Genomic DNA, 23140 nt, shown 5'->3' with positions numbered 1-23140 from the left:
GTGTACAATACAGCCTCGTTCTCTTCAAGTCCATTCAAGAAGGGTTGTTTTTAATTGTACTGCATATGGCATTGCTGCGCCTAAAGTCTCTGTGCATCATAAGACTATAACTCTAAAGAATGGATGTTTGTATTACTGGTTTCCAGAGAACAGTTGTCTTTTTCCCCACCATGTGTTAGTTATTGATGAACTGTGTAACTTAATCAGCAGTATTCTGTTGCTGGCAGATAGCTAATGGAAAGATATATCAAAATATTCTTGCAGGAACCATCTTCTTGCTTGTTTGGTTTGCTGGGCTTCCCACTGTAGTCTGAGAAGAATCGATATTGAAGTAGTCTGAATCGCAGAATAGAGAAATGTGTTTGTTCTTGGGTAGATGAGTCCTTTATCAATGTAACCATTCTTAAAACCCTTGGTCTCTGACTCCTCTAGTATGCTTCTGTGCAGTAAGCATGTAGTATCGTAAACACCTGTTCTTGCATTCAATTGAATGTCTATAGCTGAATAGGAAAGTACATAGGTTCTTAATGTGTTTGCACAAAGTTTAGCAATTGTTAAAGGTCTGATTTTTATCACACTGTTTTATGACTTAACACTGGAATAAAATTATTTTCCTCTTTGCAAAGTTTTAGTGGTATGTATGTTGGCTTGCCTTATTTAACTTTTTTCCAACAAATGAAGTAACACCTAATACAGAGATGAGGTAAATACACTGAAACCTGTCTTAGTGCTTCTCCAAACTGAAGTTCCTTGTATGCTGTGTACATTTTGCTTCTTTTTATATCCTAACATATGTACCTATGCCTAAAAAGTTGCTGGACACTGTGCATCTGAATTTCAAGATTAGCTTTATCTGTAAGTGATATATTTTGTATGAACCCCAGTTACTTCAGTCTGAATGCATTGAGTAGCTTAATGTTTTGACACTGTAATGCTGCTGTGCCTCCTCCCCCTTTAATAATCATTGCTTGGGTAAGGGCTATAAAAAATTACATTTCCCAGGTACTGCTGTCTGTCTTTCACCGTCAGCATACCAAATCATTCCATGTCCTCTCTCCATCCTTGTTTTCTTCCCTAGTGAGACACAATCAGTTAAGTAGATGTTCTTACCTCTTTTGGGTGAATAGGGCTGAGCAGGGACTGTGGGGAAGGACTTACTCAAGGGCTATTTCAATTGTTCCTTGACATGTGAGCCACAGCTTACTGGGATTGTTCCTTTATTTTAGTCAGTCCCAAGGAAGCTAGTTTACGGAATGAATTTAGCTTGAAGATGTTAATTTCTGTCACTTATGAGCTGCTTTGTTCCTCTGCTATTGTTGACCGTTGTGTAGGATGTGCTAAGGCACAGTGCACATGCTGTGCCACAGTACTCTTGAGTCAATGGAAAAATCCAAAAATAGTTCCCAAGTCCTTGTTTCTCCCTCTCAATGCTGTTTTCCCACCATAGTCCTGAATGCCAGAGCTGGCAGCTCCTGGAGATTTGGGCAGTGTGGCTGTACATTGATCCCTCTTGGTGGGACTGTGTGTCTGTTCTGGGGCATGCTCAAGGTAAAGCTGACCTGGCCAGCCTTTATCTTTGTCTCCACATGCTTTCAGGAGCTAACAGTGATGGTAGGTTTGCCTGTGTGCTTAAGGTATAGCCTGACTTTAAAGGACATTCTGAGGGCTGTGTGTGCAGTCTGTATTGAAACACTGCTGCTTTTTTTTCCTTTCTACCTAATCCTGCATGTAGACTGCCATACTTAAATGCTGTTCCTGCTCTTTCCAAGGTTGCAGACCTTTGGGAAAGGGAAGAAACAACTCTCTATAACCAGAAAGATTATCCCTTTTTTAATAGAACATGTGCCAGAGCAGCATGTGAGGTCCCTGCAGTTCACAGCACAAGGGTAACCAGGAGCAAAAGCAAACCTTACAGTGTGCTCTGTTGTTGATCTAGCACATTTCTTTAGGCAACCAACCAAGAATGTGGTTGTTTTCAGCAGCATTCAGGGATCTCAGCAAGTCTCCCCAGTTGCTGAGACAGTGAAGGCACAGAGGGAGCCAGCCTGGCAACTTGGTGGAGTGATGAGGGCTGCCTGGGAGACGGGAGACACAGGGGAAGGTGGGCTGGGGGTGCCTGCAGGGCTGGGGGTGCAGAAGGAGGAACCCAAAACTCTGGTGTGAACAACTGATTTTTATTGTCCAGCTTCTAAAACAAAGGACAGCGACGTGCAGGGTGAGCAGTACCCATAAGCCCAGTTCTTTTTACATTTTAACCTATTTTCTGTCTTTGCCCCAGCTTCCTTATTTCTGAAATCCATTGTAGCAGGTCGCAGTAGTTTCTCAACTGTGGATTTACTGGACTGTCTCTCTCCTTACAGTCACATCCTACAGAGTCTTACAGGGTTCTTAAAGAAAAGTACAAGATCCTCCCCTAAAATCTTACAGAGGTGTCATCATTCGCCAGTTTTCTGAGTAGATTTCAGGTAGGTTTAGGGTAGTAATAAGTTTTTGTAATAAAAGTACTTCCAAGAAGTATCTTCATACCTTTTCCCTTTAAGGGAGCAATGGATAAATTGGGAATTCCCCTCCTGCTGCCCCATGCATGGTGAGCAGTCCCATCTCCTGCTCCTTTATAGCTGGAAACAGCCCTGGTAAAAATAACACTGCACTCATGTAGCAAACAGGAAAGTTTCAAAGCACCATGGTTACAGCAGACTTCCTAATGCCAAGGGTGAGCACCAGCTGCCTCTTTCTTTCCTACCCCCTCCTGAGATCTTTTTCATCATGCTGCTTAACTGAGGCCTGATTTGGGGGAGCAAAGGACCCCCAACATGCCTCGCTCCCCCAGATTTAAACAGGGCACTGAGGTGCTGGGACTGTGGACCTGCTGGCAAAAAATGACAGCTAATGGACCTAAGAAAAGCAGAGCTGTACGATACCATTCATTAAGCCACTTCCCAGAGCTCGCTGTTGGATGATGCTAAATGATTTACCAGCACCAATGGGATATTTCTTGGGGAAGGATAGCGCTGTGAACTGGCTGGGGAGAAGACAGAGCTGTTTGCTTCCCCTGTGGCTCCAAGCATCGCAAGGAGCACCCCACACGTGCAGCTCTGTCCTCGAGGGCCAGGCACTCCCTGCAGCGTTGGAGGGAGCAGAGGCGGGATGGAGGAGACAGGCTCCATGCTGGGGCATTGGCTGTGTCCGTGGGGCGATAGCTCCTGGAGCAGCCTCCCCTGGCCATCCTGCTCCTCCCCAAATGGGCTTCAAACACCCTTTCCATCAGTGTGCTTCCCTGCAGCTGTGACAAACAGATGTTTAACCCCTCCCGTGAGGTGTCTCTTGTCATTTTCTCCCTCCCTCTGATGAAGACTCCAGTGGCTGAGCTCCAAGCACGGACAGCAGCCGCCTGGTTGGGGAGGACGCAAGGTCTTTGTAGGGCTTTAGGAGAGCCCTGGCCCCTCTGCCTGGAGCAGGACCCCACATGTGGTGGCAGAGACACTCCTGCTTCCAAGCATGGTGCAGGGGATGGGTACTTCTGAACGCTCCCCTGTTGTCCATGAACACATCCTCTATAGCTAAGAGCACTCACACAACACAAGCCCATCAATGTTTCACAAGCAGTAAGCAGCCCTGCAAGCAAGAGTGTCACTTTTCTGTGCCCCTGGGTCAGTGCTGGCCAGCTCTGCTTGCTCCAGCCAGTCAGGCACCTAGGTGAAATACCTGGAGGCCCCCCTGGAAGTCCTCTCTTCAGCAGTGCTGGTGGCAAAGGACACCTCCTCATCCTCTTCATCCAGCTGGAGGCTGCCAGAGGACAGCCGCACTCGGGCCATGGGTGACCGCAGTACCCGGCCGTACAGGGAGCAGTAGTCGGTGGCCAGGAGATCGGAGTCAGAGTCACTGGACTCGGTGCTGCTGCCCACGTAGCGCTCGGTGGAGCGCCGCAGCCCTGGCACTAGCCCTTGCTGGGCCGGCACATGCCGAAAAATGCCCACTTTCCGGCTGCTCAGCACGGGGCATGGCCCCAGGGGCCTGAATTCAGAGCTGTAGGGGAAGCGAATGGTTTTCATGTCTGATTGGCTCCAAGACCGCTTGGGAGGCTGCTCCTGAAGGCCATAATCGAAGGAGCGAACCAGCAACCTGCTCTCCCCTGCCGGGGCCAGGCTTGCATCCGCTGCCGTGCAGGCAGCCTCGTGATGAAACTCCCCGGCCTGAGTCCCACTCGGGCTCCGCCTGGGGGGTTTTGCTGCCACGGGGCTGCATCCACCGACTGGTCCTGCTGTGTCCTCGCCAGGCGCCGGTGCATGGCATGGGGGCTGTGGGGGCCTGTCCAGGTAGAAGAGGACCTGCGGGGCCGGGGCGGCCATGGGCAGGGGGCACGGCACGTCCATGTACACCAGCGGCCGGGTGCTCACCTCCCGCATGTTGCCCACCGAGGTGCTTTTACTATTCCCGGCAAACTGGTGGTGGGGACGAAAGGATGTCAAGGGGTTCCCGGTGCCGAAGAGGTCAGCAGGCTCCCACGCCCGCTCCAGCTCCAGCTCAGCGTACAGCAGGGGGAAGGCAGATGAGCTTTTGGAGTGGGGCAAGAAGGCGGGGGTCGCTTCAGGCTTGGAGTGCTCCAGCTCAGCGGCAAATGTCACCTCCACGGCGGAGCTCCGGCGACGGCTGTCCAGCATGGGCTCGGAGGCGTGCACCCCGTTGGCATGGTAGGAGCCCCGGCCGCCATAGGCCAGGCGCAGCTCCTCCACCTGAGCAAGGGCAGAGGGTGGGTGGGTGCCCAGACCCCCAGCTGGGCAGGTGGGCAGAGTGGGGCTGTCGGTGAGCCCCAGAGCTGAGGGTCTGCCTTGGCTTCCAGCTGAGCTCCAACAGCCGGGGCTGCAATGCCAAGACACCCTGGGCACAGCACTACCTACCAGTGATGCCACAGGGACATACCTGCTTGGAGACGTCTGTCAGGAGGTCCGGAGAGGAGCGGCACTGCCTCTCATTGTAGTGGGACGTGTAGTGCTTCCTGCAAGGCCAAGAGCATGGGTGGGTGCATGGCCAGGAGGGTCCCGTCGCCCTCCCCCCCCAGGCACTGCACCCCTCCATGCCCCCCGGTACCTCTCAAAGGGCAAGCTCTTCATCTTTGCCTTCCTCCCGTGCTCCAGCAGCTGCCTCTGCGTCCTCCCACTGCAGCAAAGGGGGGAAGGCGTGAGCAGCACCATCAGCCCTGGCCCTGGGCATCCCCGCATCCCGGGGAGGCGAGGGGATGCAGCAGGACTGAGGCAGCAGTCTCTCCAAGAAAAGCAGCTGTCAGGCATCATCCCCTTGCATCCAGCCAGGGCCAGCATAAAGGGGAGGCTCCGAGCCATCCCCACACCCTTCGTTTTACTCTGGGACTTTACCTGTAGCGGAAACTGGAGCCCTTGCTGCACAGAAGGGCTTTGGGCTTTGACTTGGGCTCTTCAGACAGCCTGAAGAAGGCATGGTACTCCACACACGTCTTCCAGAAAGCCTTGCAGGCATCCCGGCTCGCCATGGTGAACTCCAGTGTGTCCTTGCACAGTGCCTGCGTGGCCGGAGACAAGCGAGCTGGTGTCAGGGGCACAGGGCCAGGCTCTGCCATTTGCCCCCCTGACGCCCCCCAAAGGACCTGGGCTGCTGCCAGCTCTGGGCAGCGCACTGTCACCCCGCTGGGGACATGGGGGTGGCACATGCCATGCTCAGGGGTGATGGAGGGGAGGAGAATCACCCATGAGCAGCAGAAACAGATTTTATTCAAAATGAGGGACTTTGCGTGGCTGATCCTCAGTCCACAGCTGCCTGCTCCTGAGCCTGGCAGCTGCCTGCAGCACAGTACTTACAGAGATGTTTGCATGGAGCTTGATGAGAAAATGCTTCCTCTTGAAACTCAGTTTGCGAATTTTGGACCAGTTGAATGTGTTGATCTTTGTATTGCCCTGCAAGGACAGACAGAGGAGTTAAAGCAGGACAGGGCAAGTCAGAATTGCAAAAGTACGATGGGCCAAGTCCTGAGCTTGCAGGACACTGCACGAGACCCCGACGCAGCTCTCGCTGCTGCTGGGATCTGAGGAAGGGGTGACAGGATTTGGTGGTTGACCCTCCTCTCCATCAGTTGGTCCCATGAATGGGAATTGAGATTCAGGGCTTAACTGCCCACTGAAGCTGTTTGTAAAACTCCAGGATCCCAAGACAAACCTCACAGAGGTGAAGGCAGAGCATCCCACCCAGCTCACGAGCCAGGTGAGTTAATGCAATATCAGCCCCCCCCCCAAATAAATAAGACCCTCCTCTGCTTTGCTGGGAAGCGTAGCAGAGCTCAGCTCACTCCTATGCCTTTAGACCCAGCTTAGTCTGCACGTGTACCTTACCTCTCATTATCATTATGCATCAATTTAGATGCAGCCACACAACACTGGTGTCGCAGCAGGACCAGGTAAAATTCTGTGACTCCATGCTGTAGCACCAAGACCCTCTCAGCTCTCTGGGAGAGCCCAGATTTTAATGGGGTCACAGATGGTCTAATCACGCGTGAGGGGTGTTTATGGTTCTGAATAAATAACTGGGTCTGGCAGCGCTAATTATGAAGAGCAGACCCACAGCTAGGATTTTTTTTTTCCCCTGCTCTGGCAAGATGTTCCCAGGTTGAAATTAGCCGGTGTGGGATGCAAGCGCTGCTTCACGCGAGCTGCGAGGAAGTCTGTATTTATTCTGCAGCTACACTGTGATTACAGCGTTATGTAATTGCACAGACGTGAGGTGGCTATTTTTGCTGGAAGATTATACGGTGAACACATGACGCAGCCGTGTAACCTGTGGTGCTTACATGGCCACGCTTGCCGTGACAAGGGCCAACAGAGCCGGGGCAGGCACGGTGGCGAGCAGCCGGCGCTGGTGGGAACGGTGGGGGCCAGAGATCACCTGCGCACCCAAGGTCTGCCAGGGCATGCTCCCTCTTGCAGGATTTGGGGGGGTTTGGAGCATGCAATGGGGAGAAGGGTCCCCCCCGACCAGAGGTGATGTCCTTGGGGAAAGGCCACCCCACCTGGGTGCTGGCAGCTCGCCCCGAGCCCCGGGCTCACCCGCAGGACCAGGACCCCCATGTGCGTCACAGCCAGGTTGATCTGCGTCCCCTCGCCATCGCTGGCGGGGTGCGGGCGAATCCCGTACATCTCCAGCTTCCTGGCCACATCCAGCAGCTGAACGTCTGACTCGGCCGGCGTCTTCCCGCTGGAGACACAAACAGGCCGGGAAGCAACAAGAGTGAGAAGGCAGCCACTGAAATGGGCTGAAAAAATGCCATTTTGGCTGTGCGCATACTGGCATCACAGCCACCCCACTGCCAGCCCTGCCTGCTGATGGCAATGGCCCCGTCGGCAGGCACCCGCTGGGTGCTTTGGGTGGGCAGCCGTGGTGTGGAGCAGCCCTTACCCGTGTCTGCGGTGGTAGTGCATGATCTTGTTGTCCAGGTACTCCTGGTTGGGCAGGTACCTGTGGGTCGCCAGGTGCTGCTGGTCCGTCTCCTCGTGGAAGTCGCCCAGCTCGGCTGCGGGGGACAGGGGGAGAGTGGGGTTAGGCTGTGAGGGGTCACCGCAGGGGGAAGTCCCGGCTGCACAGCAAAAGCAAAGCCCCGATGGGAAGGGGCACCATCCCTGCGGGCACTCGCCTGCCCTTACACTGCAGCAGGTGGGAGACAAGCAGCGCCGCACTCTTGTCGCTGCAGGGCAGCCGCCCCAGTGCCAGGTCCTTCTTGATCTGGAGGGTGAAGAGGTACCTGTGGAGCGGGACAGGAGCATGCCCTGAGGCGGGGCCGGGCTCAGCCGAGCGCCTGGCGCTGGGCTGAGCCCCCGGGGCTCTGCGGCGGGGGGGCCGTCTGCCCCTGCGCTCGCCCATGTTTCAGCACAAGGGCTGCAGGTCTGCGGGGTCACGGGAGGAGCACGCAGCCCCGCAGAAGGCTGCAGCTGGGCACCACCATGACCAGTATGCCCCTGCCATTGAAATGCCCATTAGTGGGTTTCAGAGTTAACACTCCTTTATGCTTTGGAGGGCATTTGCATCTCTCGGGGCTAATGTTCTGCAGAAGCACTGTCTTAGTTTTATTCTTAATTCCTGTTTGCAATGCTTTCTCTAAAACATAAGAGCTAACAATGTCATTTTTAAAAATAAAATTAAAGTTCTTTCAGAACGCGGCTTGAGGCAGGAGCTAGACTGAGCAAAGTCAGACTCGGTGCCCAACTGCTAAAGCGTTTGGCAGTAAACAAACTGCACCCTCTTAAGACAGCTGATCCTTCAAGTGGATTTTGTTCAAAACAGAGGCTCAAGAAAAGATACTCTCTTGGTTTTTGTTTTGTAAAGTACAGAACTCCTTCAATACTTAGGATAACCACTGCTCACAGACAGGTCTGGATGGATGAAGATAAGGAATTAAACACATGCTTCACAAGTGCAAAAATATAGGACTGTGCGGTAAGAAAGCAATAGAACAAGTACTGTACCTGGTCAGCTCTTCTCTCAGATGGCCGGGGTCCACTGGGAAAAATTTCACCATAAATTTGAAAAGAACCTCCTTAGGATCTTAAAACACAACATCTTCATAAGTTTTCTTTTACGTGTCTATTGAGAACATTTACAACTGTCTTCACACATGCTGTCTCCTTACAGAGTAAATTACTCTGGGCCCTTACAAATCAGGGCTGGAGCCCTGAGCATCAGGGACTCCAGCCTGCCCCCCACAGCCAGACTGCCCAGACCCCCAGCATTACCAATGGAAGCGAACAGGGAGTTGGGCGCCTAAATAATACTAAAGAGAAAATGCCCCTGCAACTCTTTAAATTGCAAAGAACCCTGCCAGGAGGTGGGTTTCCGTGGAGTGGTGCCATGGGTGCTTATCTGGAGTGTGGCCATCAGTGGGGCTGTACATTAAATCCAGCTCTCCAACCACTTGGGATGCAACAGCTCCATAGGATGATGTTTCGGCAAAGGTTTTTTGTGGGATGAGTGAGAGCAAGCAGCCAAGCCTAAGGCAGAGAGCATGGAGGCAGGGAAGCAATTTTGTAGGCACCAACTGTCCCAGAACACTGTCGGACAGCTCAGGGGCTCCTGGAGGGACAGGGTCCTGCAAGAGCAGGCCAGAAGGGACATTGAAAAAGAAATTGGTGCTTGAAGTAATGCCACTTCTGGTGCACCCAGAAAGGAGAGGCTCTTTATCAGGCTTTCTTCTTACAGGGAAACTCATGCAAACACTGTACAGCAGCCTTCCCTGTGGCAAATACTGGGGTCATGGCTTCGTGCTCTTGACCACCTCCATATCACATCACATATTTGGGGAAAAAACCATTTGGTTCATTGTGGGGGTGGAAACAGGCATAGGCTGAAAGGAGCACTGTGTTAACATTGGTTGTGGCTATGGCAGGGGATGCCGAGCCTGAATTCAGGTCAGGCTCCGCAGCATCTCTGTGCAGCGGCACGGGGGGGCTGGGGGCTGGGGAGGAGAGCAGAGCCTGCGAGGCACGCAGCTAACCCTGCTGTACGCAGGGCTCGTGCCACGCAGTCATCTGGGCTGCTAAGAGCTGCAAAGGGGAAAGGAGGGCATGCAAGGAGCGATGCCTGCCGCTCTGCCAGCACAGCAACGCGCACACGCACGCACGCAGCCGCCCCTGCCCCTCCGCCAAGCTGTCAGGTTATTAACAGCTCAAGCCTAAAATACCAGATTGTAAAGGCAGCGGTATTTCTACAGGATTTTATACAGACTGTGGTGTCTTTGCTAACAATCCTGCCCAGCCTCACGCTTCTAAAATGAGCTCAGGTAAATGCTGGAAACGAGCCCCGTCCCCAAGCAATAACACTGCATGAATGTGTCTGCGCTAGTCTGCTACTGGCAGTGATTTAGAAGAATTCTATTCTTGAAATACTTACTTTTGACTTGCTTTGTTATGGGTTTTAGTGGTTCCAACCAGACCTGAAATAAGGCAATGAAGAACTGGGTGAATAAACAGCACAAGAGACAGGGAATAAAAGCGGCAGCATCATCCTAGACTGCAATACAAAAATGTTGGCCAGCTCGGCTGCTGCGGCAAGCTGTCCCGCTGGGCAGCCCCGCATGGATGGCTACAGATAAACCCCATGGGCCGTGGCTATCACCAGGGCTTTGCCAAACAGCTTGTGGCTTCCCCCGTAACTCCCATTTTCAAGGTGTTTTTGGCATCGTGGCAAAACTTTACATTGAAATTTTCCATCTGGTATTTCAGGGAGGTTCCAGCAAGCCCCCAGCCATGTGGGCGGTTGCTGTGAGGATGTGGCATGGTGCAGCACCAGGGCCCCGTGCCACGAGCTGCACTCACGTGGTTCCCAGCCTGGCTGCGAAACTCCAGCCCAAAGTACTCCTTCTCCACAAGGTTGAGGTGGCTGCAGGTGAGGTTGAACAGCCCTTTTCCGCAGGATTTTTGCTAGCAAACAAACACACCACGGAAGCAGCAGGTTAGGCAATGATGACAGCAATAGTGATGGGATTTTGGTGAGATGGGGGAGAAGTTTTAGCTCCCTGCCTTCACCCCGAGAGGACCGGTGAGATTTTTCCTGATCATGCTGCAGCAAAACCTTACTGAATAAATGCTGTTGGCTTCAGCATGTGGGACAGGACAACTGCATGCTGCGTGCCCCTTACCTCTGCTCTTGGAAATCAGATTCCTTCTTTATTAAGGAATGTAAAACAGAAAGGGAAGGAAGAGGAAAGAAATCTTGCTTTTGGCTCACCTTTTGCAACCATCACTGTCCAGGCAGCTCTGGCAAACCAGTGAGCGATCCCTGGGATGAGCATCCACCTGAACCAGGGACGGCCTTGGCAAACGTGCTCGACTAAGAGCAAATGGGAGCACACCTCAAACCTGCGTAGCAAGCCTGCGTGCCCCGACAGCCAGCGACCGGATTGCTGGGGATGAGCTACTATTATGGTTAATGGTAATTAACAGCAACAGGACCCTGCGGAGATCCTGCGCCTTGGGCCCTGGGTCATCCATGCACTTTAGCAATATTAATTAAGTGGCACTGCATGCTGATAAGGGAGGCCAGGCTGTAGTTATTCCCAGTAAACAGAAACACTTGGAGGGTGTTTTGCTCGGCTTGTTGCCATGCTGTGTGACACAGCTGGGGAACAACCCGGGAGGCCCATGACTTTGGAAAATGCTCCAGAAAGCACCAGACATGAACCTGGCAGTGACCCACCCCAGCAAAAGCCCTGCTACTCCTTTATCAACTTGTGAAAAAACAGACCAAAAATGAGTGTGGGTTAGTGCAAAAGCAAGCCGGAGCAGAGAGGCCGAGTTAGACAGCTGCTAAATTACGGCATTTTGGGTGATGGAGGTGAAGGCAGGCTGCAGCTCCCCGTGCCAGCGCTGGCTCCCGGCGGGGATGGGAGGGACCCCGGCTGCTGGCGGTGATGCACACTAATAACCACCTTTCACGGCTTCTCCTGGGATGAAATTGCTGGCTCCGTGCTGAAAGGCTGCTGGAAAGTGATAGCGTAATAACAGCATTCGCTCTGCAGCACTCCTGCTTCTCCTCGAAATTACTAGATCACAAGGGTAATTAAAACAATTATAAATGTTTATTTCCAAGCTAGAATATTCTAGCAGGAAAGGCCTTGGCCTTTGTCAGGCAGCCAGGAAAGACAAGCATTTCTTACCAGGTTATTACCCACCACACGTCTGTTGGGAGCGACCCGCTCTCCTCCAAGCCCAGCACTGCCCAGGGCAGTGGAGACGAGCAGCTCCATCCCCAGGAAAACCTGCTCTGACGCAGCGCAGTGATGCAGAGGATGGTTTAAAAGCAGAGGCTTTCCTCTTGCAGAATGGTGCTTCCAGGTGCCCCATCCTGGATTTGTGGGGTACCGAGGCCCCGACTGCACTGCTGCAAGCTCTGGGGTACGGTTGTGCTCGGGACAGCATCAGGCAAGAGCAGGGGGCTCTGCTGGAGGAGGGCAGTGTGAGGCAGGAGTGTGATACGTGGGGCTGAGCACCCAACGTCTGACCCTAAATGTGCCTTTGCAGGGCCAGGCACATTGCAGGGCCAGGTTAGCACCCACAGGCAGAAACCCTGGTGTAGAAGACGGTGGAAAGGAGAGGCTGCGCTCACCCCTCCTCTCCACGGTAGAAGTAGCTAGGACTGTAAGCCGGGTAAGAAAGCAAAAGGCACATCCAGAGGAAGACAGCAATGTGTGACACACGGGGACACGCACACCCTTCCCCTAAAGGACACCCTGGCAGCACTTGTGCTCCATTGGCAAAGCCACATTTCTGCAGCGTGCCCCGTAGCACGGGCTGCTGCACCCAGGTCTGTGGTTTAGTGGGGAGGGGCAGCTCGGGGGATTTGGTGTTATCTTTCCTCACCACCTTGGGAGATGTCCCCTGGTCAGTATCTTCTGCATGGCCACAGCTGGCATATGCAATGCCATGCACAAAAGCCACCAGCCTTGACACTCTCTGTGCCCTCACTGGTCCTCAGAGCTCGCATGCAGCCAGCTCTGCGCACCTCCTGTCAACGAATTCCCACCTTTACTCATCATAAGGGACACGAGACCATGGGAGACTGTCCTTCACTCAGCCTCAGCAATTAGTTCATCTGGGCTTGTTTGGTTTGCATTTTTCTTCTTTTTTTTCCTTCCCAGTGAATCTTGCCCTGTAGCAAATTCCACTAGCAGAGATGCCCAGGCTTTGTCTGCCCAGGCTACAAAGTGGTTCGCCCTTTCTGTGATGCTCTGGGAGGGCTCCCGAGGCTGCCCATGCTCAGGGCTGCTTTGTTTAAACCATTCCCAGAGAGAAGAGGAGTGACTTTACAGGCAAGAGCACATGCCAGGTCACAGCTCTAGGTATCCGGGGGGGAGGAAGAAGGGACGCAGCTTTGCAATATCTCCTCTCAGTGCAGGAAACCCATTAAAGGCTGACCTGTGACTGTCCCTGCGCCCGGGCACTGGGGCAGGGGATCCCGGTGCCCTCCCGGTGCAAGGCGCAGGGCTCGCTGGCATGGCTGGCAGCATCCCAGCAAGATCTCGTCTGCGCCATGGCTCAGCCCTGGGGTGTTCAGCAGGGCGGGCACAACGAGGGACATTTGGAGATGTGCCAGGCCCCCCCGCTTTCCTCCGCCCTGGGGGTCAGACCTGGCTTGTCGGTGCCATCCCAGGAACCACCTCCAGTGCCCAGCCAAAGGAAATCCTGGGAGCTCAGCGGCGGCGGAGAGGGTGCCATGTCCCAGCTGTTGGCGAGGATGCGGATGGAGGCAGAAGCCTTCCCAGGCCAGCACCCAGCACCGGGAGAGGAACTCGCTCCCGTGCAAAGCTGGACTCGAAATGAGACCTCGCTGCACGTGCCGGCAGCTGTGATACCCACGTGAGGCAGGTATAGACTCATATGCTGAGCACAAGGCAGAGGGGGAATCAGGTCTGCCGTGTTTTCTCTCTTTTGTCCTTTTCTCTCCCATTATACTGAAGTACCGCACATTCAAAAGAGCTTTCCAAAGTCAGGAGAGGTTTAGGAAGAGTTGCTTGAAATATCTGCTCAAAACTTAGCCCAAAGCAGTCCTTTTATAATGGAGAAGTCACTAATTCAACTACTCATTTATCGTACCCATACAGCATCAAATGCATGAAATGCCTAAAAGGGGTTTCCAATACTGTTCCATGCTAAAAAAGGAAATGACCAGGAGTTCCTCTAATGGAAGATATTTGCTGTAATAACATCTCATGCAGAGCTATAGTGCTGTAAGTGTTTTCGGCAAATAAGAAAGCAGAGATGGAAAAAAATGCAGCAACACTGTACCACCAGAATGTTTTAAATTGTCTCTCGCTATGCCCTGATCTAATCAATATGAAAAAAAAAGGCATTTTAAAATTACTAGTCTCATTTTTGAGCTGATTCCAGGTCTAGGATACATTAATTAAACTAAATCAAACAACTTTCATACCATGCCAAGGGATGGCATTGCTTTACAATCCTCTTTTGTGCAAAATGCTATCGCAAAGAAACGGAGCAGTGCGTCCGAGATTGAGCAGTACTCAGGCTATGCTATAAAACCAGAAGACAGGACAGCCTAAGAAATGTCATAGAACTTGAAAAGAAAAAATTTTATACTAGACACTCTGGTCCCATAGGAGATGCAGGTAAGTGCTGGAACAGACCTACTTGAATTATCTAATTCAATTAGCTACTATGATTATCAAATCCTAACCAACAGTAAATGCTCAATCACACTTGTAAAAAGGTGTGTTTCTAACACATAGTCAAGATCTATCTAGTTTCAGTTACCTATATACATATATATATATAAATCTAGCACCATAGATATTAATACTTAACTTTAAAAACCTGTTTCAGAGCTAGCATTTATTAAATGTGAATTATTAATGACAGTCTGTTGTGGGACACTGTCATGCAGAAAATAAGACGCAGTGAGGTTTTTTTCCTCGGCTATTCACAAAACCACACAGTTTTCTTTTTCAACTGAATGCCCAGGAAGAGGCGCATGCAGATGTTTCTCACCAGGGGTAATCTGGTTAAATATGCTATTTTTATTCTGTTCCCAGATTTTTCTTTCTTGTTGAATGCTTATACTGGCAGCCAGACAAATGAGAGAAGAACTCAATACTTGTCAAGAACATCACTTCATATTACCTGATTTCCAAAAGATGGCACCAGATAAATAAAAGCCATTCCTCCTTCTTTATAAATAATGCCAATAAGAGGGGAGAGCAGGAGTGTGTTGGTGCTGAAAGACCCTTAGCAATCAGCACTACAACCTTTTCTGGGGGGGTTGGGGGTTTTTTTTGCCTTTTTTTTGGTTGTTGTTGTTTTTTTAAAGCTGAAAACCGGAAGCTATCAGAGACCATGCAATCCTCCAGAGCAGCAACAACTTCATTAACTAGCACAAAAAACCCAATAAGAATACAATACCCACTTACATCAACTACAAAGATCTTCTGGGAGTCATCCAGAAACTGGACTTTCAGGTGCAGCATCCTCGAGCATGTGGCTGAGCGTGCGGCGGGTGCGGGGGTCCTAGCGATGTGAGCGGTCTGCCGGGAAGGGAGCTCTGACTCCTCTTGCACACATAATTTCCCTCTCAGCTGGATGGAGAAGGCTGCAGCCACAGATGTGGAGCGGAGGCTGGAGCAAAGGAACTGAATGCCTAAAACCAAGTTAAAAAAAAAAAAAAATTGATACCTCCCCTGGTTTAAATATCATCACTGCGTTAAAGGATATTTTCCCCCGTGAATTATTAATAATAGGGGAAAGGCTGTGCAGCAGCTCTGCAAGGGTGGCACTAATGGGGCTGAGATAAACACTGAGCTTTTACAGCTGGCGGTGAGCAATGCAAGGGCAAAGCGAGCCCACGCTTCGTACCGTGGGGTCAGGGAAGCAGAGCTGAGCGGCCCTCCTGCCGAAGTCACCGAGCGTCGCCTTTTCTCTGGTCTGATTAAGGTGTACTAAAAGAGCGGCTGGCCAGCAGCCGTGTGCTCGGCCAGTGCGGCGAGTCTCACGCTTGCTCCATGAGGTGGACAGGTAAGGTCTTATCTGCTGAGCAGATGTGTGCAGACCTGGCCAATGGGCTGATGTTCTTCACCGGAGACTGGGAAATGTTTCCAACTGAACATGAAACAAGGTGGGAGTCCTTCCCAGGGAGGCAGAGGAGGACCTGTTGCTAATTCCCGGCTCATACCCTGGTTTGGCAGCTTAGTGAAGTCTCACAAGCCTTTGAGGCAACTTGGTTCCTGTTTCACACCTGAAAAGCCCACGTCCCCGCACACTAGCTCATCTTCCATCTGCCAGAGCCAGCTGCCCACCCTCGAAACCCCCCTGGGGCTCGGCCCAGGCTGCTGGGTGCAGCCTCCCCGCAGCATGGTGGGTGCCTTGGGCTTGCATTCGTGCTGTTTCTCTGCCCCAGCTACTGCGGGGCCGTGATGAACTGCCTGACCTCTCTGGCCACTCTCTCTGGCAGAGCCCCCCTCACTGAGCATTTGGACGAAGGCAGTGTTTGGGCAGGAGCCCCTGCTTGCAGAAATAAATGCACTGAGTAGTGCCAAAAGGCAGGCGCTGGACTGTCATAGGGGATCGTTATTGCTGCTGCTGCTGGAAAAAGCCACAACCATGCATGATCCTGTGGGACCCAGAGCGATGGAAACGCATCCCAGCAAACTGAAAAAGCCACGTTAAGTGCTGTGGAGATTTTGCTTGTTGCTTCCTTCCCAGTTTCCAATGAAACATCCACTGTAAGTCACTCCAAGCCATTTGCTGTGGTCCTTTTTATGCTTCCCAAATATTCCTGGGGATGTCAGGACAGAGCCTGTCAGGGTACACACTTAGCTTGCCATCTGGACTGCAGAGAGGAAAAACGTAGAGCTTTTTAGCTATAGAAAAGCTTATTAGTCTTCTACTGGCCGGGACAAAAAAGAAGCATGAAAGTTAAAGCAAATCTCCTTTTCTGTGTGAATCTGCTCCCCAAAACAGCTGAGGTCACCTTCTGCCAGTGGCCGGGAGGGGCTGGCTGTACCGAGCGTGCAGGCACTGCGTCCGAGGACCAAATTTCCAGTGCTGCCCTTGGCCCGGGGTCTGAGCTTTTTGTGTCACAGGAGAAGGGCGGTGTCACGTACAAACCATCGGGGGGGGGGGCTGAGTGCACTTTCTCTCTGCAGTTTTAAATATTCGTGCCATCAAATTTTGACGGGCATCGAGGAGAAGAGCAGCACTCCTGTGAGCACTCACACGTTGCAGGCACAGCTCTGCCACGGCCGCACCGGGAGCACAGCAGGAGGACTGGACCAGCAGGAAGGATGCACAGGCGTGCGATGGAGGAGACCCTAAACCCCAGAAGCCAAACCTCCCTGCTACAGGCTTTCTGGGCATGCTGGGGGCACTGACCCTGGGCTCCATGGATGCTATTAGAAGCCGAGCACTGGCCAGCCGTTTTGTGGGTGGAAGAAAAGGGTTGTTTTCACTACCATGGCATGAAGGAAGGGGACTGTGCTGGGTTTATCAGGGCTTCTAGCCACCCTATAGAGGCATTCATGCAGATAGTGTGGAGCCAGCAGAGGCAAACAAGGTAAATAAGGACTTTTTTTGGAGTAGGAGAGTAAGGGATGGCCAGAAGAGATGCGGCCTGGGATGTGGGGATCGTTGCTAAGAGCAGAGGAGATCCGCCACCTCAGCAGACAAGAGACCCATTTTACCCCCACCCATCTCTTTCCTTCTTCTGGAGGTGACTTTGGGGCTGGCCAGAGCAGGACACATGGGGAGCACCAGCGGCCCAGGAGGAGCAGTCCAGGCTCCTGGCCTGAGTCAGTGCTGACCTCCAGCCAGGCACGTACGTCCTCCCTATCCACAGGGGCAGGGAATAATGTGAAAATGGTGTGGGAAAGCGCAGAAAAGGTGAAGAGTGAGGGCATCTGTGCCGACAGGCAGGGAGGGGACCCCGAGCTGCAGCACCGGAGCACAGCAGAGGCTGAGCAGCAGCATGTTGGAGTGTGTACTGCTTCAGGGCTGCTTGCCCAGCCAGCTCAGCCCTTGATTTTTAATACTCTGGACCCCACTACCACCATCCTGCATTGCACCAGCTCTCCCAGGGAGGACTTCAGACCACTGAGTGCATCCAACCCCATATTAGGCTGGATGGTATTGCCTTGAATCAGGGTCTTCTTCAGCCTCTCAAACACCCTGGTGTTTGCCAGGATGGACCGAGCAGAGCAAGAAACAAGAAGTCTCCTTCTTTCCAATCCCCGCTGCCACTTTTCTAAGGTGAATTTTCATGCCGGTCTTTAGGGTTTGCTCGTTTGTTCCTCTGTTGGCCCCGGAAGTGGGGACAGCCTGCAGGATGTCTGACGGAGAGCTGAGTCACTGCGGTTACGCTCCACGGAGCCTCCCGAAACGGTGAGCCACCGCGCTGGGCAAGGAGCGAGTTCAGCAGTCTTCCTCCAAAAGGGCTCATTTTGGGCCCTGGGGATGGGCAAGGAAATGCCCCAAACCTCTGCAGTCCCTCCCCAAGTCACTCCTGAGAGAGGAGCAGGCTCTGAGGGAGCAAACTCTGGCAGAGAAGACGGATAACATGCGTGAGCACCCGCGGCTGTGAGGGCAGGCTCCCGGCAGAGGCAGGGCAGAAGTGCCCGGCCACCAAGGGAGCGCGCACCGCTCCCCCTGCGTCACTGCGGTCACAGCTCCAGCGCGGCTGTACCAAGCGCTTTCTTGTGCTTATCTTCAACTTCAGTTTAGAGGAAAGGAAAAGACGACGGTTAGATAAAGTCACAGAATAGAGATCTGCCAGGGGATTTTAAACACCATAGTCCAAAAGGCAAGAACCTGTACCCGGCTCATGGCTGAGAAGGAGAAGCACTCATCCTGTTTTTCACACTCAAAGCATTTGCTGTTGGCAGCTGCTGCAGACAGGGACTCACCTAGGTGGACTTTCAGACACTTACATTAGACCTCCTCTTCCCCAGCCGGAGCTGCTGGGAGAAGATCCACATTCACTTCTCACCCAGCCATAGCCCTCCCAACGGCAGGGCCAGCGTAACATGGCTGCTTGCCCGCTGTCACTGGGAGCAGGCTCAGACACCGCCAAAGCCCTTCTGAACAGCACTAGGCACATGAGAGGAATATCATCAGCTGGTTAATATATCCAAGGCACAGCACCAATACTGCAAAACAGGGACATTTTTTTCCAGAATAGGGTACCTACAATGTTCCTGCTGCCGCACCAAAAGGAATGGTTTCACTCTCAGTTGGGGTCCTGGCTTAGGTACTAGTTGCTTTAAATTTTTTTATAAAATATCCCCCAAAAAAGGTATTTTCAAAAAACAAGGCCTGAAAGAACCAAGTTTGTTTGGCTTAAAAAGAGAAGAAAGAGGGAATAACAAAGGTCTCCTGATACATGCGGAGCCATTGCGGAAGGACAGATTGGTTGTGCTCCCAAGCTATGGAGAAGAAAAAGAAATTGCTGGAAATTGCAGGAAAGATCTGAGTTAGGTCCTAGGAAAGACCCTTAAACTGTGAGGCAGGAGAAATACTGGAGCAGGCTGGAAAAGCCAGGGACGACACAGACAGAAATCTGTTAGGGACAGTCCAGGCACACTTGGTCCTGCCTTTAAACCTTTAACAATGACTATCATTTTTCATTGACTTCACAAGTCATATTGTATCTATCTTGAGCATATCTCAACAGTTGACTAGCCAAGTCCTGCCCTTCTAAAAACTTCTGCCCCAGAACCGTTCTATTTACTGAATATAATAAACAATGATACATTTGCATTTCCATCAAATTTTGCTTGCCAAGCGTCAGCTAAATAGTCTGACATCACGGTGCTGAAACTTATTACTCATAAGTCATTGCTGGCAAAATGGCAATTATTGCATTTTTTATTTGTGTTTAGGTGGGTTTTGCCCATTAGCTTCCAACTGCAGGATCAGGCTTCTCTGACCAGCACTTTGTTTTGGTACCAGAAGGTGACATTATGCAGCAGCATTTTCCTCACCAGTTTGCCCCAGTCCTACCCAAGAAAATCCTGCCATGGTGCCTCCTCGTCTCACTAACATTCCCACCGAGAGCTGTACTTCTGGCAATGCAACATCACAAATATTATTTACTGAAAGCAGTTCCACAGACACCCTGGTGTTCATCAGCATTAATAACTTGTCTGCAAAACTGGATGAGACCAACAGGAGGGGAGCAGCTTCCGTGTAGGAGCACTGACAGAAGTGAAGGTGAACACCCCTGGTGTTAGACTGGAAATTAAGACAAGTTTAAAGAAGAACTGCGCCCTCTGACAGTCTCCCACTGGCTGGTTCCAGTGCAGGTGATGACACGATTACACGCTAGCTACACATGCGATTTGCATCGGTGTTCAGCTGGTAAGGATTACAAGACAAACAGGGACAGGTATTTTAGGAGCAGTTCGGTTGCTGTGCAGGCAGCTTTCCTGCAGGCAGGCATCCCAGCAAAACCAGCAGACCCGAGTTCAGTACAACTTGCAGGCACTTGTGTGGGAGCAGAGCGTGACCCTGACGTGGTGAGAAGCATGGTGCTGTTTCAGCTGCTGGACCCGGTTGCAATAATAATAAGAAAAGAAATAGGTTTAGCTGAGTTTAAGCACTAAGCCAAGTTAAAAGTCAATCGCCCTAATTCCCCTGCTTTTTTTTTTTTAGTAACAGTTCCTGATGCTCAAGGAAGCATATCAAATATTATTCTTGTGATTATATTTTTATTTCAGTTTCAGCAGCTGAGGTAAATGGCTGAGTAAATTTATGAGTAGGAAATCATAAATAACCTTGATTATGCATGAAAGACTCCAAATACGATTGCAATTCCAGACACCCAATAGACAATTAACATAAGTGCAAAACTTTCTTTGAAGTCCTATTAAGATATACTCACACTATGCTACCAAAGTCCTGAAATATACATTTATTTCCATTTCTCTTCTGTTTGCAACCTGTGCAGAACCGTGTTTGATCCCAGGGACAGAGCACAGCCCCACTCTGAAGACCACTGCCAGGACGAACCAGCTCTTTGCTTCCAAGCTCCCTCTCGTGGTGGTTGTGCCCAACGACAAATGCAGGTGACAATTCAGTTTGCAGGGATGAGCAACTCGGTGCAGCAATAACACACTCTATCGTGCATCGACGTACATTGTTGCCTTTTCTTCCTTTTTCAGATTTTATATGCTATAAGAACTATTACCAGGCACTGAATAAGGCAGTTTGCTGTAAGCAAATGCAAATGATAGCACAAGGTATACAAGAAACTGAATGATAGCCTGACTCTGGTATTATTCAGAAGACAACATTATCTCATTTTTAATATGCCAGTTGCGCTCTGTTGTTGGCACAGCTATATAAAAAGCACTCAGTGATGTTTAATTCAAACAGATCACTTTGAAGACACGAGAAAGCAACTTATACAGAAAAAGAAAGCCTCCCTTTTGTATCCTGACTGTATCGAGTCAAAGGAGCGCCGATGCCTCCAAAGACTCGGGCATCTCTTAGCATTCAGTCATCCGCAGCTAAGGAGATGCATCTCACTACATCTGTGTAGTAGTACAAAGCACAGGACTTGCATATTCTGTCCTTAATTTGTTTCAGGCATGAACTGTTCCTGGTCCACTTGCACACCCCCACGCCAACAAGATAAAAGTATTGTAAGCTTACCTGTAATCCAGCAGTCCTGCAACGAGGTCTCTGGATGCCCAGGCTCTCTGTCCTCACGAGCGCTGTCAGGAAGTCACGCCAGTCAACCCCCTCCCTAAGGCTCTCCATGACTTACGTGCAGATCTTTCCTAGGTTATGCCCCAAGGGAAAAGACATAGACCCTATGTACCACACGACAGAAATCTGAATGGCAGGTGGGCAGCGTCTGCTCTTCTGCTCATGCAGCTCTGGCGACAGAGAGTTAGGAGACTAGAAGCAGCAGCAACTCTTCAGAAGGGAATTAAAGGCCAGGATGGTGAAGACTTTTGCTGAGCATCATCACGAAGGGTCCTACGCCCAAAGGCTTCGTCTGAGGAAGCTACCAAATTGAGTCTGCAGTACTGGGTGAAGAGACTGAATCCTAGTGGAAAGGATTCTAAGGAAGGTTCTAAGGAACTATATTGCTTATTTTCATGACAGATGTGGTTTCCCTCTTGGCTCAAGACAACCAGCTCTGGTTGAGTAAGCCTTAATTATATCTAGGCAAAGAAATGCACGTGTTCTCCAGGCGCCTCCAGGCCAATAGATCAGACCCATCTCACCATATGGATCTTGATCCTAAGTTTTGTTAACATCTCTCCCTCCCAGGTAGCCTCTCTTCCCCAGCTCCCTTCTTTCCTTTTATTCTTCCCCAAAAGACCCTTATCACACTTCAGTCCTACCAAGACCCGCCAAATTCCAGCCGAAAATATAGCTCGAAGCAGAGGTAAAGTTGTGTCAAAGCCATTCTTCAGAGCAGGCAGTGGAGGACAATAGAGCAGCATCCATCTGAAGCTGGGAGCTTGGTATTTTTGTAGTGATCAAAGGTAATCCCCCTCTCATGGTTCCTCTTCCAGGGCCTTCTGGCAGATGGTGGTAGCTACAAGACAGACATGTTTCAAAGAACAGGAAACATTCCTACATCATGACTGGCCCAAGGTTTCAGGGGTACATTCATAAAACCTTTCTAATTTTGGCCCTGAGATGAAACAATTCGGATGGCCTGAGATACTGTCCTGACAGCTAACAGAGAAACAGCTTAGACAGTTAAAAGGAAAGGAACACAGCTGGACTCCGAAGTCCTAACCACAGTCTGACACTGGACAGGCCCTGAAGCTAAAATCTTTCTTCTAACCTATTAAAAAATACATCTGCATTACTGAGATCAGACATAGGGCATTTGGGAAGTCTGTGCAAATTCCTGGAACACTGAATGGAAACCAATGCCAGGATCAGTAACGTGCTGCGGTCACAGAGACACGGGGCTGCAAGGGACTTCAGGAGATCACGCATGACAACCCAACGTACAGAGGCAGGAACTATACATGCCACGCACGCTCCTTCCTCCAGCAGTGATTATCCAATGTCATCTTTGAAAATTCTCCACCACCTCCACGTCACTGCAGCTTGCTCCTGCACTTCAGCCATGCTCTGAGAGAAGCTTTCTCTCTTTTCCAACATAAATCAGCTTTGCTGAAAATTCAGTTTATTTCTTCTTGTTTTCCCATAGCAGCCATGCTCTTGCTGATTACACGATCATTATTAATTTGCTTTTAAGAAAAAGGGTCTAAGGTCTATTAAAGCAGTAGGATGAATCCCAAGGTGATGATTAATCATCCTATCTGCCAGTTCCCAAAAGGACAAGTAGCCCTTAAGGAATGTCACAAACAGCAAATATATTTTCTCTTTTCTGGGCTGACCAGATAATTTAAATCTAATGCCAAGGCAGATCTTCTAAGGACATAAAACTGGATGAACTAGTCAGCCTAGAAGCAGGAAAAAAGAAAAAAAAAATTAACTCGAAGAGCCAGAAATTTCCCAGAAAGCTGATTGTCTGTTTGGTTTACTGAGTTGCAGCCATTTATCAATTATACCTTTTAGTAGAAGCATAAGAAGTCTAAGTCTGAACCAGTTACATTATAGTATCACAAATGTATGAAAGATACTAATGCTTT

At 50.8% G+C, this 23140-nt stretch overlaps 1 protein-coding gene across 1 annotated transcript; it reads right to left on the bottom strand.

Moving 5' to 3' along the window:
• Window positions 1-2185: 2185 nt before the first annotated feature.
• Window positions 2186-22928, bottom strand: FRMD7 (FERM domain containing 7). Its single transcript, XM_072877258.1, has 14 exons — window positions 21869-22928; window positions 21168-21229; window positions 14936-15162; window positions 10329-10433; window positions 9904-9946; window positions 8484-8517; window positions 7665-7762; window positions 7420-7534; window positions 7071-7218; window positions 5832-5927; window positions 5373-5536; window positions 5089-5157; window positions 4921-4996; window positions 2186-4733 (listed from the first exon to the last, which is right to left on the bottom strand). Exons 1-14 carry the CDS (start codon window positions 21931-21933, stop codon window positions 3693-3695), a joined length of 2343 nt encoding a protein of 780 aa, XP_072733359.1. The 5' UTR covers window positions 21934-22928; the 3' UTR covers window positions 2186-3692.
• Between the last annotated feature and the right edge of the window lie 212 nt (window positions 22929-23140).

The sequence above is a fragment of the Ciconia boyciana genome, chromosome 12, assembly GCF_034638445.1.
Source record: "Ciconia boyciana chromosome 12, ASM3463844v1, whole genome shotgun sequence".
NCBI lineage: Eukaryota > Metazoa > Chordata > Aves > Ciconiiformes > Ciconiidae > Ciconia > Ciconia boyciana.
Note: the sequence above shows the minus strand (reverse complement) of the source record. Positions and strands in the feature narration are given on the sequence as shown.